The sequence below is a fragment of the Nelumbo lutea genome, chromosome 7, assembly GCF_056320005.1.
Source record: "Nelumbo lutea isolate HS-2025 chromosome 7, American lotus-T2T, whole genome shotgun sequence".
NCBI classification, from domain to species: Eukaryota; Viridiplantae; Streptophyta; class Magnoliopsida; order Proteales; family Nelumbonaceae; genus Nelumbo; species Nelumbo lutea.
This window is the reverse complement of record NC_142690.1, coordinates 917296-933750: the sequence shown is the minus strand read 5'-3', so window position 1 is coordinate 933750 and position 16455 is coordinate 917296. Positions and strand designations below refer to the sequence as shown.

Sequence of the window (16455 nt, the reverse complement as noted above, 5' to 3'; positions counted from 1 at the left end):
TTTCAGGCCACTTCATAAATTTCTCCTACTCGATCTGCATCAGAATTTGTGTACGAGTGGAATTGAGTGGCGTGTACTGGTTGTAGGCCAAGGCCGAAGCTGGTGGGTTCCTGTTGTTGTTGTTGTTGTTGCACCCCTAGTCCTTGTTCTTCCTCTTCTTCTCGGGGAATCCGTCCCAATGCTCTGTGCCTCTCTCATGGGCGTCCGTAGCCGAAGCCTCTTCGACGGCAATATATTTTTGGGCCCTTGCTAAGAACTCCAGCTTCGTCTTTGGTTGGCTTTTGGCAATGGAGCATTTGAGGGCTGAGCCAGGGAGGAGTCCACTGATGGCAGCATGCATGGAGACCAGGGGGTCGAGGTCGCAGACCTCGAGTTCGCGTGGGAGAAACATGCTGGAAAACTGCTCCGAGGAGTTGATGGATCAAGGTGAGAGGCTTGAAAACCACCGTCGAGCGCCTCCCTTGAAGGTCGCCTGGAAATTCCGACACGTCAAGGCATCGGAATATCCATACAGGATCATGAGCGCCCTAAAGCTCTCCAAGTGGTCGTCCGGGTCAGTGGTCTCGTCGTACATCTCCAAGGTGGGAGTTTTGAAGTTTGGAGGTAGAGGCTCGGCGATGATGTCAGGGGAGAAGGCACCCATTCTCCCAAGGGAATTGCTTTGTCCGGCCGAGGTGTCAGTTTAGCCCTCCTTAACTTTTCGGAGCTCGGCTTTGGTAGCGCCGAGCTCGACTCGGAGTTCGGAAAACATGGGGTCGGGCTTGGCCTGTGCATCATCCCGATCTTCACGGACATGATGGTGCTCGGCACGAACTCCAGAATGCTCGGACTTGTGACCGCGTGACTCGTGGCGGTCGTTCAAGACGTCCCGGAGGTCCGACGTGAGGGCAAGAGGCTTGTCGCCGGCCCTCGGACCTGGAGTGGGTGTTGGGGTGATCGTGGCATCCGCCTTCATCCCTCGGATTGGCCCTTCGGTGTCGGTGGTGCTACTCCCTTTAGCTTGGAGGTCTGGAGTTATCCCCCCTTCGGTTGGGAGGTTTGGTGGTTCGAGAGAGCGGGTCAGCTGGACGACTGCTACTAGACTCTAAGGGCTCGGCCCACTGCACATGGTCGAGGTTGGGGACCGATTGGCTGGTGGACCCATGCTGGCCTGGCTGTGTTGACTCTCCGGCGGGGCGGTCACCCTGGAGGCGGCCTCCTGCCTGGGGTTACTTCTGCTCGACTCGCTGCGTCAAGTACTCCAGGCGGTCGAGCACGGCCTAAAACTGTTCAATGGTGACAAGATTTTGTGTATTTCTTGTTCTTCGTACCATGTTGATTGGTTGGAACTTGAGGACTTGCTAGCTTGTTAAAGTTCTCTTAGGGAATCTCCTAGTGACGCTTCCCACAGGCGACGCTAATTGTTGGGGCTCGGATTGGCCGAGGACAACAAGGTAATTCCGTCCCTAGGCTCCTGAGGCTGGCCGAAGGCTTTGAGGGTTCGGAGAGGTTGCGACTGAGGCTGAGGTATGTAGGTCGAGGCGGAAGAGGCTTCGAGTACAATGAAAACCAAAGGCAGGTAGCCGAGGTATTGCAAGACAGAATACGTCAGAGGCCTCGGGTGAGAACCCGAGACAGTCTATGACAGTCAAGTTAGTATGAGGTACGAAGAGGGGAGCTAGAATATAGTTTTGAGACCAATTCCAAATCCATGTGTCAATTGTGTTAGACTCCTCGGTTTACCAAGAGGGGATCACCCTCTATTTATACTTGAGCTGCTTGGAGGTAGGTGGAGATGAACGCCTGAGATGGGTGCCGTACGAGGATAGTCAGAGAGCTCTGCGGGGACGCATGGACGCTCCGCGATTGACTTCAGACGAGGAGAACAGAATAACTTCTGCTATAGCGGATCTCGTTCCCAAGTCTGGCGTTCGTGGACTGGGCCTCCCAGCCTCTAATGGACTGGGTTTGGTCACCCCACATCACTTGCCAAAATATTTATTTGACAATACATGTCAAACTACAGATATTCGAAAAAATGCCAAGAAACTGAGGAAACAAGTTATTGGGGGCCATTGCAAATTCAGAAACAAATATAATGGTGGCAAGTACTTTTCTCCCCAATGACTATTTTGACCTGGAGCAATTGCATCAATATCCCGGCCCTTGGTAAACTTCAACCCGTAAAGCTGCTTCAGTTCAACTTCATACTCTTCGTACTGTTCTTCTGTGCTTCCACTTGCAGATGCCTTCGCGACTATAATCGATGGCTTGGTGAACTGGGTTGGGTATTAGATGCGCTGATTGACAAGTCAGAAAAATGAGTAATACTGGTACACATGGATATGTAAAAAGCTGTAGACATGGTGTAAAACCGGCCGGGCTGCCAACGGCCCCTTCCCCCTACCAACGGTTATTTTTGCCCAGGGCCATAAGTGACTTGATTGCCCCCTCTAACAGTTATAAACAGCTAATTTGAGGGGGCATTTTTGTATTTAACCATGGGGGGGTCCTAAATCCTCAAAATGCCCCCACCAACAACAAACAGCTAGTTTGGGGGATATTTTGGTCAAGTGATAAAAAAACTATAAAAGTTTTGAAGAGCCCAAAATACTCTTTTCAACAACTATAAACAACTAAAAATTTTGGTCTTTTCAATACTTTTAAACTCCTATAAATAACCTTACCTTGGCTCATTTTTATCACAGCACCAATCAATCTCATATTTTCTCATAACTCTCTTATTACAATCAATCTCCCTTATCTAATCTTTATAATCATCTCAATTTTCAAGTTCTCAACTTCCTTTCTACAATGTTTGTTCAAATGCCTCAAGTTTGCAATTTGGGGGGCTAAGAGACTTTATCTATTAAAATCAAGTTCAGATATTGGAGCAGACAAACGGATAAGTGGTAATTATTATTATTATTTTTTTTTTAGTGTTTTAATATTTTAGATTTATTAATATGGCTGGTTCTTCCCAAACACCCTTTCCCTATGGGCATAGCTTTCATGATGCATACTCTCATACCCAAATTGATAGCAATGATATTGTTAATAGCTTACCAATATTTAGTAATTTTCAATGTTAACCTAGAAAAATGAGACAAACACTTGCTAAGTATATTGTACATGCACTGCAATCATTTATATTTTCTGAAGATCCAAATTTTGAAAAATTTTTTAAATCATCTATAAATCCGTTTTTTAAATAAGTTACTAAGAATGATGTAAGAATGGATGCATATAAAATTTTTCTTTCATATAAACAAAATTTAATTTCTACCTTTTCAACTCTTACTTCTAAAGTTTCACTAACATCAACTATTTGGACATCTGAATATAGTGTTAGTTATATTTGTGTCACAGGGCATTTCACTGATGATTCATGGCAATTACAAAAAAGAATTTTAAGTTTTAAAGAACTTGAATGGTCATATACTAACCAGTTCATCAATTTCTAGTGCTATTTTAAATACTATACATACTTATGGTATTGAAAATAAAATTCTTTCTACTAATTTTAATAATGCCAGCAATAATGATGTTATTGTAGATGTTTTAAAATCTAAATTAAAACCTATTTTTGAAGGAAATTTTTTAATATTAAATGTGAATGTCATTTTAAATTTATGTGTTCAAGATGGGCTAAATATTATTTCAACACATATTTCAAAAATTAGAAATTGTATTTTATGTATACAGTCTTCTAGTTCAAGAAAACAAGATTTTAAAAATTTATGTCTTCAACATGGAAAACAATATAAAAAAACTTATGTTAGATATTCAACATAGATGGAATTCTACCTATTACATGTTACAAAGTTGCATCCCATATATGGAAGTCATCACCATGTTTTATAATGAAAGAATGCCCCATGACATAATAACTGATGATGATTGGAAGGTTGCCATTTGCATAATAGGAATTCTAGAAAATTTTTATGATGCTACCAATGCTTTTTCATGTGTTTATAATCCAACTTCTTGTATATTACTTGAACAATTATATATAACTAGTTGCTGTTTTTCAAAACATAGAGATGAATTGTATTTTCAAAATATTCTTAAAATAATAGAAAATAAATTTAAAAAAATATTGAGAAAATACTTATCCTCTATATTGTCTATCTACAATATTAGACCCTAGGATTAAACAAGAAGGTGTAAATATTATACTTGATTCTTACCATGAAAATATGCAAATTAATGCCGAAAGAAAAAAAAGATGAAATCAATTCTTTATTATTCCAAATGTATAATTTATATGAATCGAAATATAGAAAGAAAAAGACATATCCAATGCTACCATCTCGTCCTAAAAGTATTTCTTCATCAGATAAGGTATGGTCCTTAATAAAAAGGCAAAAAATCAGTTGCTAGCTCTTCTTCAAGTTCAATTAATGAACTTTACTTTTATTTGCAAAATGATTTCACACGCTTTCTCACACATGAGGAATTTGAAATTTTAAATCTTTTAGCCTGGTGGAAAGAACATGAACATAATTATCATGTACTTGCCTCCATGGCATGCGATCTACTAACCCCTCCGGTGTTTACAGTTACACTGGAGTCTTGTTTTAGCATTGGTGACAAGGTATTAGATGATAAGAAAATCCGTATGACAAATGAAACTCTAAAAATGTGTACATGTCTCAAAGATTGATTAGATACAGAAGATAGATTACAGGACCGTGGAGGACATGATACTTCATCTAATGGAACATAAGATGCAAATGATGGTTAAAAAGATGGAATTCCAAGATTTTTTCCAATTCCATTGATGTTTTTTTATTTTAAATTTTATTATATTATTTCACTTCAGTTCCATTATTTTTTTTCCAATTTCATCTTATCATCTTCACATTCTCTCTCTCTCTCTCTCTCTCTCTCTCTCTCTCTCTCTCTCTCTCTCTCTCTCGTTGATAAAATCAATGTTAAACAAACAGACCCCATCCACACCAACTAGGAGCCTCCCTCCAAAAAGAAAAGGCACCGCACGTTTTTCATTTTTTTTTTAAATCTAATTTATTGGAAGGGACAAGCCGAGAATATGATCTTTTAACGTTTGTATTTTATATGTAATTGTACTGTAAATATTTGTACTCTTTCCAAACCTTACAAATTACAATCATTTTCTTCTTTCTTTGAAAATTTCTAGTTTGTAAACGTGTTTGGCTACTTTCATTGTAATTACCATTACCACACCATAATGGACATGGAGATCAACGCACTTGACTTTGGGATTGGATGGACCAAGAACATGATGGTCCACATCAACTGAAGTGGGCCTCTTCTTTGATGGGGTGAAAATTTCACCTACAAAACTAACGAAAAGATATGCCTCTGGCCAGTAAATTTACTAAATATGGGTTATATGTATTCAACAAAGAGATTCAAGGGTGCTTTACACATCATATCTGTACAAAAAGATGAGCATTACAAGGAGAGTATAGAAGCCAAATACATTACCAAATATGTATTTAGTACAAAGATAAAAAGGTTTTCAAGTTAACCCCCAAAAAAACAGTTTAATTGAAGCACAATAGCAGCAGTACACTCCCCTGTGAGCTTAAAAAAGAAAAATTCTACTTTCTTTGAATTTTCTTTTATTTTAAAGCATAAATCTCAGTCCACTAACATGCAGATCTACTATCACGCAAAATTGCCTTCATCTGTTCCGGCAGGCTGTACAAGGCATCTGTGGAACTTTTCTCTCACAAGTCCCAGCAAATTTGACAACTCAAGTATCAAAAAGTCTAACTTCAAAAGTGCTCCCTTTCCTATTTATTACACTGTTTACACCGATCCTCTGTAATGGCAAAGTCTACATTCTTTACAGTAACTCTATCTGCTCTGCCAAAGAGATTTGTGAGACCCATTTGTTTGGGGAAAAGTTATTCTAAGAATTTGGTCAAAGAATGTTATTGTTTACTTCTTCAGACTGTTGCATGAGAGGACTTTCTTCCCATACGGACTGGTCCGGAGTGCCGGCACATGGGGTCTGATAGCCTCCACCAAAGCAGCATGAAGTGTCCCCTGTCCAACAGAAACAAATAAGCCAGGTCCTAACCAACAAAAATCATGAGATAAACATAATAATGGATGAGAGTTTGGGGTTCATTCTACCTTAGAGTGATTAAGTGCTGCTTGAATAACATAATTGCCATAAGGATCCTGCAGGATTTGATCTAACCGCGAGGTATTTATTAGCTCCTGAATTATTTGTGGCCTGTGCTCTTCTGCTGCATATTTCAGACATTTCTCAACCACATTGCTGCTGTATTTCTGCATGGAGAGGTACGCATAGTTTCCCTTTAACTGGTTGAGCACATCCATTGTTGCCCATGGCATCCCAAGTTCAAATACATATTGAACAACATAATTCCTGTAACATTTGAACCAAAATACTGAATTCAATGGTTATGAATTTTTTGACGTATGCATGTGCGTCTGCACAAGCACAAACAAGCATGTGAAAAAAAAAAAAAGAATACAGCTATTTCTAAATTAATATTTAAACATACGGAAGGGAAACATAAGGAGGATAGTGAGTACCCAAATGGATCTTGAGAAAGCAAAAGAGCATTAGAAGTGATCTCACAGATCATTCGTCGTCTCTGTTCTCCATCAGAATGGCTGAGGCACTTTTGAAGCACACAGCAACCATGACGATCTGTTGCAAGCTCAACGCAGTGGCCAGTTGCAGCTTCAAAAAGGAACTGCAAAATTAATGTGCTCAATATTTTTATATTGGTAATTATATTGCCAAAAGTATCAATGATACAAGCTATCAAACATTCATCTAAACTGAAATATGAGTCAACATGTATATCATAGGCCCAATTCATGAAGTAAAATTAGCTACTCTGAAAACTAAAGTCAGTTCAATATCAATAACAACCCAAAGCACATGATCCATAAATTCATCAATTTATTGACATTTTGCCCCATTTCAATAAAGGTGAACCGCATAAAGCATGACTGAATAGGAGTAACATACACGAACTTTCCAAGTAAATGAAGATAGAAAATAGTTTATCACTAACTCCTGGGGAGATAGAGATGTACCTCGCAAGGCACAGCAAGATACAATGTCAAATCAATTCATATCAATACCCTTTCTCAAGTGCAACCTCACAATATATTTATAAAGCTCTAGGTTGATTAGACCTAGGCTTTCCTTTGTAAACTCAAATACCTAGGGACCAAGCAAAGGACTGACTATCCAACACCCAATAACTACTAATCTCAACAAACTCTTCAAAGCAAGTAAGAAGCACTGACTTCATTTAAACTATATGGCTTCTCTTCAATTTTAATGCATTACTATACCTCCTATCTGACCAGTTTCTATCCTGTTTGTATTTGGTTGTGAAGAAAATAGGAGAAAAGAAAAAAAATACAAAATAAAGAAATTTCTTTTAGGACAGATTTGTCTCTTGTTTTCTCTGCTTTCTCTCTGCCTTTAAGAGAAAAATAAGAGAGAGATCAAAGCAAAAAGTTATGTTGATATTTGATCTCAACTTTCTTTTCTAATTTGCATTCACGTAAGCCAAACTAAGTTACTTTCTTTTAGATTTTCTACTAGAAGAGACTTGTGCAATGCACAGGCTGGTTTAAAAGATGCTCATGTTATATGTATTTAAATGAATTGGATGTGGGTGAGCTTAAATAGCTCCATATTTATTTATATTTTTTGCATTCAAAAAATCACAAAATTTGAAAAACTGCATTTTAGAAAATAGCATAGATTTCTTTCTTTGGTTTTCTTTGCAATCAATCAAACACTGCAAAACATGAACTTCAAGTGACCAAAAAAAGCTCACAAACAGAATTTTCTATAATTTTATTTAGGTTGCAAGACAATGCATACACAAATACTGTGCAATCTTCTAAATTGGCAGTGTAGTAATACCTACAAGCATTCACTGTGTTGAATTACCATGCACTGCATATATGAAAGAGAATCAGAGATAGGTTTAACATTCCAAAATCCAAACTACATGACTGTTACCAATATTGTAGAAGAATTACACAACACAAATGTCATAGAAAAAAAAATTATAGAACACCTCCAAAATATACAAAGTATCATAAGGACAAACAAATGTCATTTAACAGTCAGCACAATAAACTTATTCAAAAGAGTTCCCTAGTGACATTATTAGTGTGATTGATAAAAATGTAATACAATCTTTGGGCCTCTTTCTTTGCCTGAACTAAATTTTCTGCTCTCTTTTCCAATAACAAATGGCACAAAGGATGGAAAGGTGTTACCATCAATATCAGCCTTTTCCTCCTAAAAGTGCATTCTCAGCCCTACTGCGTTAAAATGGCAACTGAAAGAAAGTTTTTGAGCTATCCTTTCAAAGAGAAAAAGGCAGAAGAAGAGTTATATAGTGAGCCACAGATAGTTGAGATAATGCTCAAATAACGTTGAAGTGAGGCAAAACTTTCATTAGGTTAACTTCCTTTCCCTTCTTGGGAGAAGTTCCCTTTTTTACTTCCACTAAAGTGTAGCAGATTTTCCTTGTTTTTTTCTTGATTATAAGTAAGCTGATGTAGAATTAAAAACCTAATAGTTGCCCATGTATACCTAACCTAGCTCAAACTGTCAAATTGATCAACAGTGTTAATACTATCCAGAAGTGTCTTTGCAGTATCAGGCATCTTAATGGCTATGTAACATGTCCAATAACGGTATACCAAGCATGTATAGGTATCAGGTTATCATAACTCAATACAGCATGTAGCTTGAGGAGTTCTTCAAAATGAAAGATGTGTTGATGAAATTATATTAAATCATGTCGACCCTTCTTGAATATGTGCAAACCAATAACATATATATAAGATGGTTTCTGAATAAGGCTTCAAGCTTATTCTAGTAAGTTACAGTAAATGGAGACCTGATTAAATGAGTGGGGGATTTGGTTACTTCTGTATTAGAATAAGATTCTAGTGAGAATTTAGATTTGAATATATATTCTGTAATAGAATCAGAATATATATTAGAATAGATAGATAGCACATTTAGTGTAATTTATTTATTTATTTTTTATCAGCAACAGTTCATTTCATTAATTTCATTTAGAAAACATTACAATGTATTTCTGTTACATGAATCCCTTTACAATTTTGGAGACCACAACACAAATTTTTCCAAAATAGTTGTTCCCTATGCACTGCATATTTAGCCAAGGTGTCAGCCATTCCATTTTCTATTCTCTTTACCCATCTAAATGTTGTCCCTAACTCCCTTGCTATGCTCTTGATCTCTCTTATAATGTGCCTGTGAATCCACACAACTGGGCTGCTGTCATTTATCCAAGAGATTACTAGTTTTGAGTCTCCCTCAACCTCCACATTGCATTGCTATCTTCATTCCTTGGAGCAAGGCTAACACTTCAGCTTTTGCGGAGTCCCCACTCCAAATGGACCAGAGAATAAGGCCTCTATTTCCCCATTGCATCCTTGAATACACATATACTTAAAATTCATGACAATCCTGATTTCCCGAGGAGCTTCCATCAAAATTCAGCTTCATTTCAATATTTGGAGGGGTTTCCATTCTATTATTATTTTGTCTTTCACAGAGGAGGAGCTTGCTACTTCATTCCAAGCTCTTAGGAGTTAGGATATATCTACTGTCACCACTTGGAATGCTTAGTGTAACTTATTCAAGCATGTTACAATAGCTTGTACTCTAGAATGTACTTTAGAAAACAGATTTGGTATAAAAATCAGTTGCTAGTGAGAAGCATGAAATGTTATTTGGTTACCTCTGCATGACAAGGTACAGTTCAGGTTGGGCTTTTATTTTTATTTTTTAAATCAGTAGGTTAGGCAATTTTTTAATATGAAGTGCCCACCAGGATAGAATTCCTATTTTGAAGTTCAAGGCAAATATAGAATCAAAACAATATTTCCATAACAGGCACACATGGACCCAGAAAAGGCCCATACCCAATATAACATTTTGACTATCAGAATTAGGAACAAAAAGTGATCCCTGCTGTTTCCTTGGATACCTTTGTGTTTGTGCATTAATCCACCAATGAGTTCTCATGCAAGGATTTCAACATATCTGCTTTAAATTTAAATTCTAGAATAGACATGATGATGTCATGAGTACTTTTAAGATCAAATATTAGTTTACTTTCTCCCATCATAAACAATTAAATAAATATCATTTAATTACATTTCTTGATAACAACACATATTTGTTCTACAGGGAACTATATTATTTAACAATTTTAATTCAGAGTGTAGTAGCAATTAGAAAAAGAACAAAAAGTGATGACCAAACTGATCGCACACCATCTCACATTAAGCCCTTAAAAAAGCATCTTCCATTAAGCAGAAGATTTTAGGATTAGGTCTTAAAATGGAGAGTTAAAATATTAATAAGACCTGGCTAGCTAGCTAGAATGGTTAGAGATATTGTTGAACAAAAATTTTAGCAGGACATTAAAAGAAAGGTAAGCAAGGTTCAAAGTACTGATACGTATTGGCCCATATCGGGAGCTTCCTGATACGCCCCTACAGAGGGTGTATTGAGGTTTTGACCGGTTCAGGGGTGGACAGACCTTAAACCGGCCCCTCTGAACCGGATTTGAAAAAAATACTAAAAAAACTACCGATACACCTCTACCGGCATATCAGGTGTATCGATATTTTGAACCTTGAAGGTAAGAATGAAGAAAAAAGAAGACAGTAACTATTCAAATACGAGTACAATAAACTACTAGAGAAAGAACAGAGGACAAGAGAGAAGAGATTGCACAAGATATCTCAAACCACCATAGTCTCTAAACCTAACGCAAAAACTGACTTATATAGTCTGTTTAATACCTATTTGAATTCATAAATCAACCATAAGTATCTATTAGAATTCCCACTAAAACTAAATAAAGCAAAAGCAACCCCAAAATACACCAGAAATTAAAGACTGAAATAACTTCAACAACTTATAACCTACTAGAAAAACTCTCATTTCTAAAACATGTCAGATAGGTTATTGAAATATCTATTTAATGACACCAAAACCAAAGCCAACAAACAAATTTTCGAAGCTGAAACCTAATAAAATTTGAAGCCAAAGATAACATTGGACCAAATAATGAAAAATTCTCAAAATGAAAAGACTAAGTCACCGGATGTGGGAGTGAGAAAATTATTCCTTCATTCATGATCTATTTCTGCTTTTCCAGGTTTACATCACAGGTATAAAACTTAATAACATGAACAGAACAAAAAATTCCCCTTCTCAATAAATGTCTATTAGGTACAGAAATGAATAGTAAAATTTATAAGTTAAAACTAACACAAAACAAAGTAATAATTTATGAGATTTACAATGAAAGAAGCAAAGTAACAAAAAACATGATGAAAGTCATACTCTCAAAGTTCTAGCATCTCAATAAAAATAAACAATTTGCAATTTGCATTATCTAAAATTATAAACCACCTGTTTGACTTTAAGATTGTTTATAAACATAGCAGCTGATTTCCAACAAGCTTGATATTTATATCCAGGTTCATCAGTTATCTGAGGATTACAAAAGCAACCACTATGACATCATACTCAAAGCAATTATAGCTTGATGCATTTAAAACATTAGTATCTTGACAGTTGGTAATTATTAATTTTTTAACTTCTTAGCCTAAAAGTTCTGGAGTTACATTCTTAATTTCATAGGAGCAGTTTCTAAAAGCATTATAAGGGAACCTTTATCACCTAAGCAATATGCTACTTATACAGGGTAAGATAAGGGAATTGCTGCAATTTGGAGATAAAAGTAAACACATAAATAGCAATTATTGTAAGCAATAACCAAATCAACTAAAATCAACAAGCTCCTGGTTTCGCCATTTCACCCTAAAGGGGTTCACCATTTCCTGGCTGAGAATTGTAAATCTCATTGATACCTCTTAAAGTACTAAAAAGAAGCTTACCTGTGCAAGTGTAGCATATATGTTATATGCCAACACTTGAAACTATATAAATAAAAGGGACATTAGACACAAAGAATAATGAAATATTTACCTCACAGTATTCAGGCATTAAATGTTGCAAGCATCGTGCAGCAACATGATTTCCATTCATGTTTTTTATCAACATAACTATTCCAGGCTTCAATGAGGAAACAACCATGGAAAATTGCTCTGGAGTATTAAGGGTTTCAATCACCTTCTGAACTGCACGAGTGCTGTGTTTGGAAAGGAAACAAATATGGAAATAAAAGCCTTAGTGCACTCTAGAATCTATTTAACAAAAGAAACAATCAAATATTAGATATAAATGATATAGGGATGGAGGAAAAAAAAACTGACCCATGCATGTCACAAGATATTCTAACAAGATCACCAGCTTTTCTGGTAATTGCATGAAGTATCTGCATTCTCTGATCTTCATCACATACTTCAAGTAACTTCTGGATGAGATAGTTGCCAAAAGGATCCGTCATTAGCTCAACAATGTGGCCAATTATCTCAAGGAAGATTTTGTCAATATCTTCTTTGGTGCCCTCTGTGAATTTCCTTTGCAAGAAGCGGCAGCCATGTTGATCCTTTGCCATGAGATAAATTCTACCCATGACCTCATCCACAGAATTATATTTCTGAGATGGTGACTTCAGATTATTATGTCTCGGATTTACAGTGTCAGGGGATGAACCATGGGAATTCCGACCATCTAGCTGGAAGGATGCTGCATTTAGAATGGATGGATGGTACTGGAAGTGGCCATCAAAGAGCAATCTCCCATTAGAGTTACCATGGTTTAGTGATTCATTCCCTACATCAGAGCAAGGCTTGATAGTTCTGATTGAGTTCAAGCCATGTGACCTTGTTAGAATCTTTTCAGGAAAATTCTGCTTCACAACCTTGTCTAAAACTTTGACAGGTCCAAAATCCTTGGCAGTAAGGGAAGAAGGATGGCATCCTAAACTGCTGGCGGAAGACTGCTTCGGGCCATGAGCAAAAGGGCAGGTTTCACCCCTCCCACAGAATCCCTGAGCATAGTATCGGCAAGGGCCAGTGCCTGTCAGTGTAGGATCCGATGAATCAAGTCCCCTTGGGATTACAGCACCATTCAAAAATGCACCTTGACTACCTTGTTCAAGTTGGAGGGAAATTGGAATCTCAAAATATGGTCGCCTTGGGTCTCTAGTCATTGACCCAAAGGCAGCATTCCTACTTGCATGAGTTGGAACTTGACCGTCAGATCCCTGATTGCAGAGCTGTTGCAAGTAAAGGTATTGTTGATGCATCCTACAATACCTTTCTTCCTCCAACTGCCTCCATGTGATGTGGGGCTGATTCAATGGTTGAGGCTGCATGTAAGGAAGAGGAGATTGTGCATCCAAAAAGTATTGCTGTTGAAATGGTGTAACTGGGAACTCAACTCCAGGGACTGTAATATTTGGGACAACCTGAAAGGCATGCAATCCAGCTGCTAATGGTGTGGATGGAGAGTATACTTGGGTGCTCTGTAGTTGCTCTCCTATGTCACCTGATAAATTTTCAAGCAGCTGGTGAGAACCAGGATTCTGTTTCTTTAGTTCTTGAACATTGAGTTTTAAGAGCTTTGTATTTTCATGGCAACTCATGCCCATATCTAACTTATTGAGACCATTCACCACATTCATACCACTTGGTGCATTAGGTGGAGTAGGAATAACTGTGGCCCCTGATCTCAAACTGGATAATGATTTCTTTAGGCAGTTTGGGTACTGCCCATCAAGTAGAAAGGCGCAATTTTGTAATGTATTATGCTTTACAAACTGAGAAGTTGGGACTTCCACTGCCATACCATCCTTGAAGCTCAAATCTGCAAATGCTGAATTCAAGGATTGGTCATCAGGCAGGTTTGAATCATCTTGATCAACATTTTTGACAGGTGATTGATGTGCACTCTTCACAATTATTTTCCCTCCATCGAAATTCCCATTAATTTGCAGTTTCTGGTTTGTCGAACACAGGGAGGGGTTCACACAGTTGGCACTGGTTCTTTCGAAGGCCAAGCCATCATAAAATGTGGAGTTGCTGCCAGAGCTTGCAGCTTGGGATGCATTGTAGAAGTTCGTAAAAGAGGCTGATGGAGAGCACTTCCTTTCCCCCTCTTGCCGAGGGATCCTTTCCATATCTACCGAGGAACTTGTACGCCCAGAATCCTCGGAGTGTGGATTTCCAGATGTTGCATTCGGTATCTCACCCAGAAGCATTTCAAATTCGTCGTAATCCTGATCAGTCCCTCCTTCCATTTCGTGAGTGGGAGGAAGTTCGAAAGAGCTCTGCGTCGCTAAACAGAGCCAGCTTTACTTGGCAATGCAGATTCACGGATGAGCCCTTCAATGCAATCAGAATCTTTATTTGTCAGAAACCAACATTCATGGCAATATGCCACCAAATTATATTATTAAAAGAAGAAAACAAGACTTATTCTGAATCAAAACATCATCTGATTAATCCAATATCAGTAAGTCCAATATTTCTACAACAATCAAAACTCGCATTGTGAAACGGATGAAGATTTCTTTCTTCTTTCCTGTTCGTTTAACCAAAATGGAACTATAAAAAAGAAATCCATGAAGAGAAGGAAGTCTTTACTGATCAAAGAAAGAGAAAGGGAAATCCTTTAATCTATACCTATCATCCAATGCAGCTAAACAATACAACTCATTAGTCTGATAAGAAAAAAGACTGCCTATAATAGGGAAAAAAAGAAAAAAAATAAGGCCTTTTCCCTTGAACCTATTCACCAGAAATCCAGTACTCCCAAACCCATCATCCAATTTCCTAACAAACGCAAAACAGGAATAAAAAATAAAATAAAAAATAAGAGACTCCTCAAGACATCCAGTCAACACTAACAAGTAGTCCACAAGAAAACCCATCAATACCCACAACCCAGTTCAAAACAAGAACCAAAACAAAAACTCGCAACCACGATCATCTCCATCAGCCGATTCACACCTCGAATTCAACGTCGGGAAGAGCGTAGAAAGATAAGCAAACCAAAATCGGATTTCTCCAATAGAATCATAACACAATTCAAAAAATCCATAGAATGCGCAAAAAACCCCTAAAACCCTGATCATCTGAAACGCAACCCGAAATTGAAAATTTTCTATATTTTCACGAAGACCCACAAAACCATCTAAAAACCCACTGCAGAAAAGAAAAAAAAAAAAAAAAAAAAAGAAACAGAACGGTCCAACAAAAAGAGTTAACATGGGGGCAGATATGGAGAATGCGAAAGAAACGAAGATAGACCGATCATCAATGAAGCGAAGGAAGCATACGTCAATGAGACGTACCAGTAACAACTGCGCCGACATTAGAAAGAAGAAGAGACCATGGTTAAGAGGAGCTTTCAGTGGTTTGTATCGTTCTCTTGCAGAGACCAGAACAGAAGAAGGGAGAGATGGAGGTTGAGGGTGTTTTGGTAAATTAAAGGAAATGCAAAGGGGATGAATGAGTTCTTGGTAAGGTCAGGAAGAGAGGCGGCGTGGAGAAGGAGAGGTTTCAAAAGAGAGGAGAGAGGAGAGATAGAGAGAGAGCAGGGCGCTTAAGAATTGCATTACAACACCAACACCAACACCAATACCACCACCACAACAACAACAGTCATAGCATACCCATGCATGGATGCTTTCTCTCTTTCCTTTCTGTTTTCTTGGTTCTGGTTTGGCTTCTGGGTCTGGTCTGGAGTCTCTGGACCTGCTTTTCACTTCATGTAAAATATAAAAATAATAAAAATTAAATTTTTAATATTTCATTTATATTATATAGATTTAATACATGTTTTGGAACATATGCCGAATATATGCCGGGTATTTCCTTTAAAAAATGCTTTTATTTGGTATTTTATATGTTTATTATATACAAGTTTTTTTTTGTTTTGGTAAATCAATCAAGTTTAATATTTTTCTTTTTTCAAATAAGTGATAACCGTATATGCTATGTGAGATGGAAAATGATTCTAACCCAACCCATTTATGACCAGACAAACCCGGACCAAAACCGGCAGTTGGACCACTGGGTTTTACTTGGAGGTACAGATACCAATACAAACCCAATTCAAACCATAACGTCGCAAAATATCCACCGAATCGTGGGGTGTGATGAAGGCCGGGTCGGGTCAACAGTTGCCATCACACGTCTAATATTCTTTGTGGGAGGTGAAAAGTACAGAGAGGGTTCTTCCTGAGGAGAGGTTGGTTGCGTCGGGTGGGTAAAAGAGTAGAAACTAGAAAGTTGCTATCTCACTCTCTCACTCTGCTTGTGCTTGACTTTGGAGTTTTGACCGTAGACGCGTCTGTGGGAGAGAGATGAATTGAAAGCGTTAAAATCTCGGATTTTGGTTTTGGAAGGTAAGTGCAATTAGTTTGTTAATGAGGATTAATGGAGAGATTTTCATGGAAAGCGGTGAGGATAACTGATGAGAGTTGCCATTTTCAGTTGGAGTTG

The 16455-nt window shown here is 37.8% G+C and overlaps 1 protein-coding gene across 1 annotated transcript; it reads right to left on the bottom strand.

Moving 5' to 3' along the window:
• Positions 1-5337: 5337 nt before the first annotated feature.
• Positions 5338-15692, bottom strand: LOC148844506 (uncharacterized). The gene is made up of 6 exons (XM_088953570.1): positions 15303-15692; positions 12316-14331; positions 12029-12191; positions 6538-6701; positions 6109-6367; positions 5338-6018 (listed from the first exon to the last, which is right to left on the bottom strand). Exons 2-6 carry the CDS (start codon positions 14244-14246, stop codon positions 5911-5913), a joined length of 2625 nt encoding a protein of 874 aa, XP_088809696.1. The 5' UTR covers positions 14247-14331; positions 15303-15692; the 3' UTR covers positions 5338-5910.
• Positions 15693-16455: the final 763 nt, after the last annotated feature.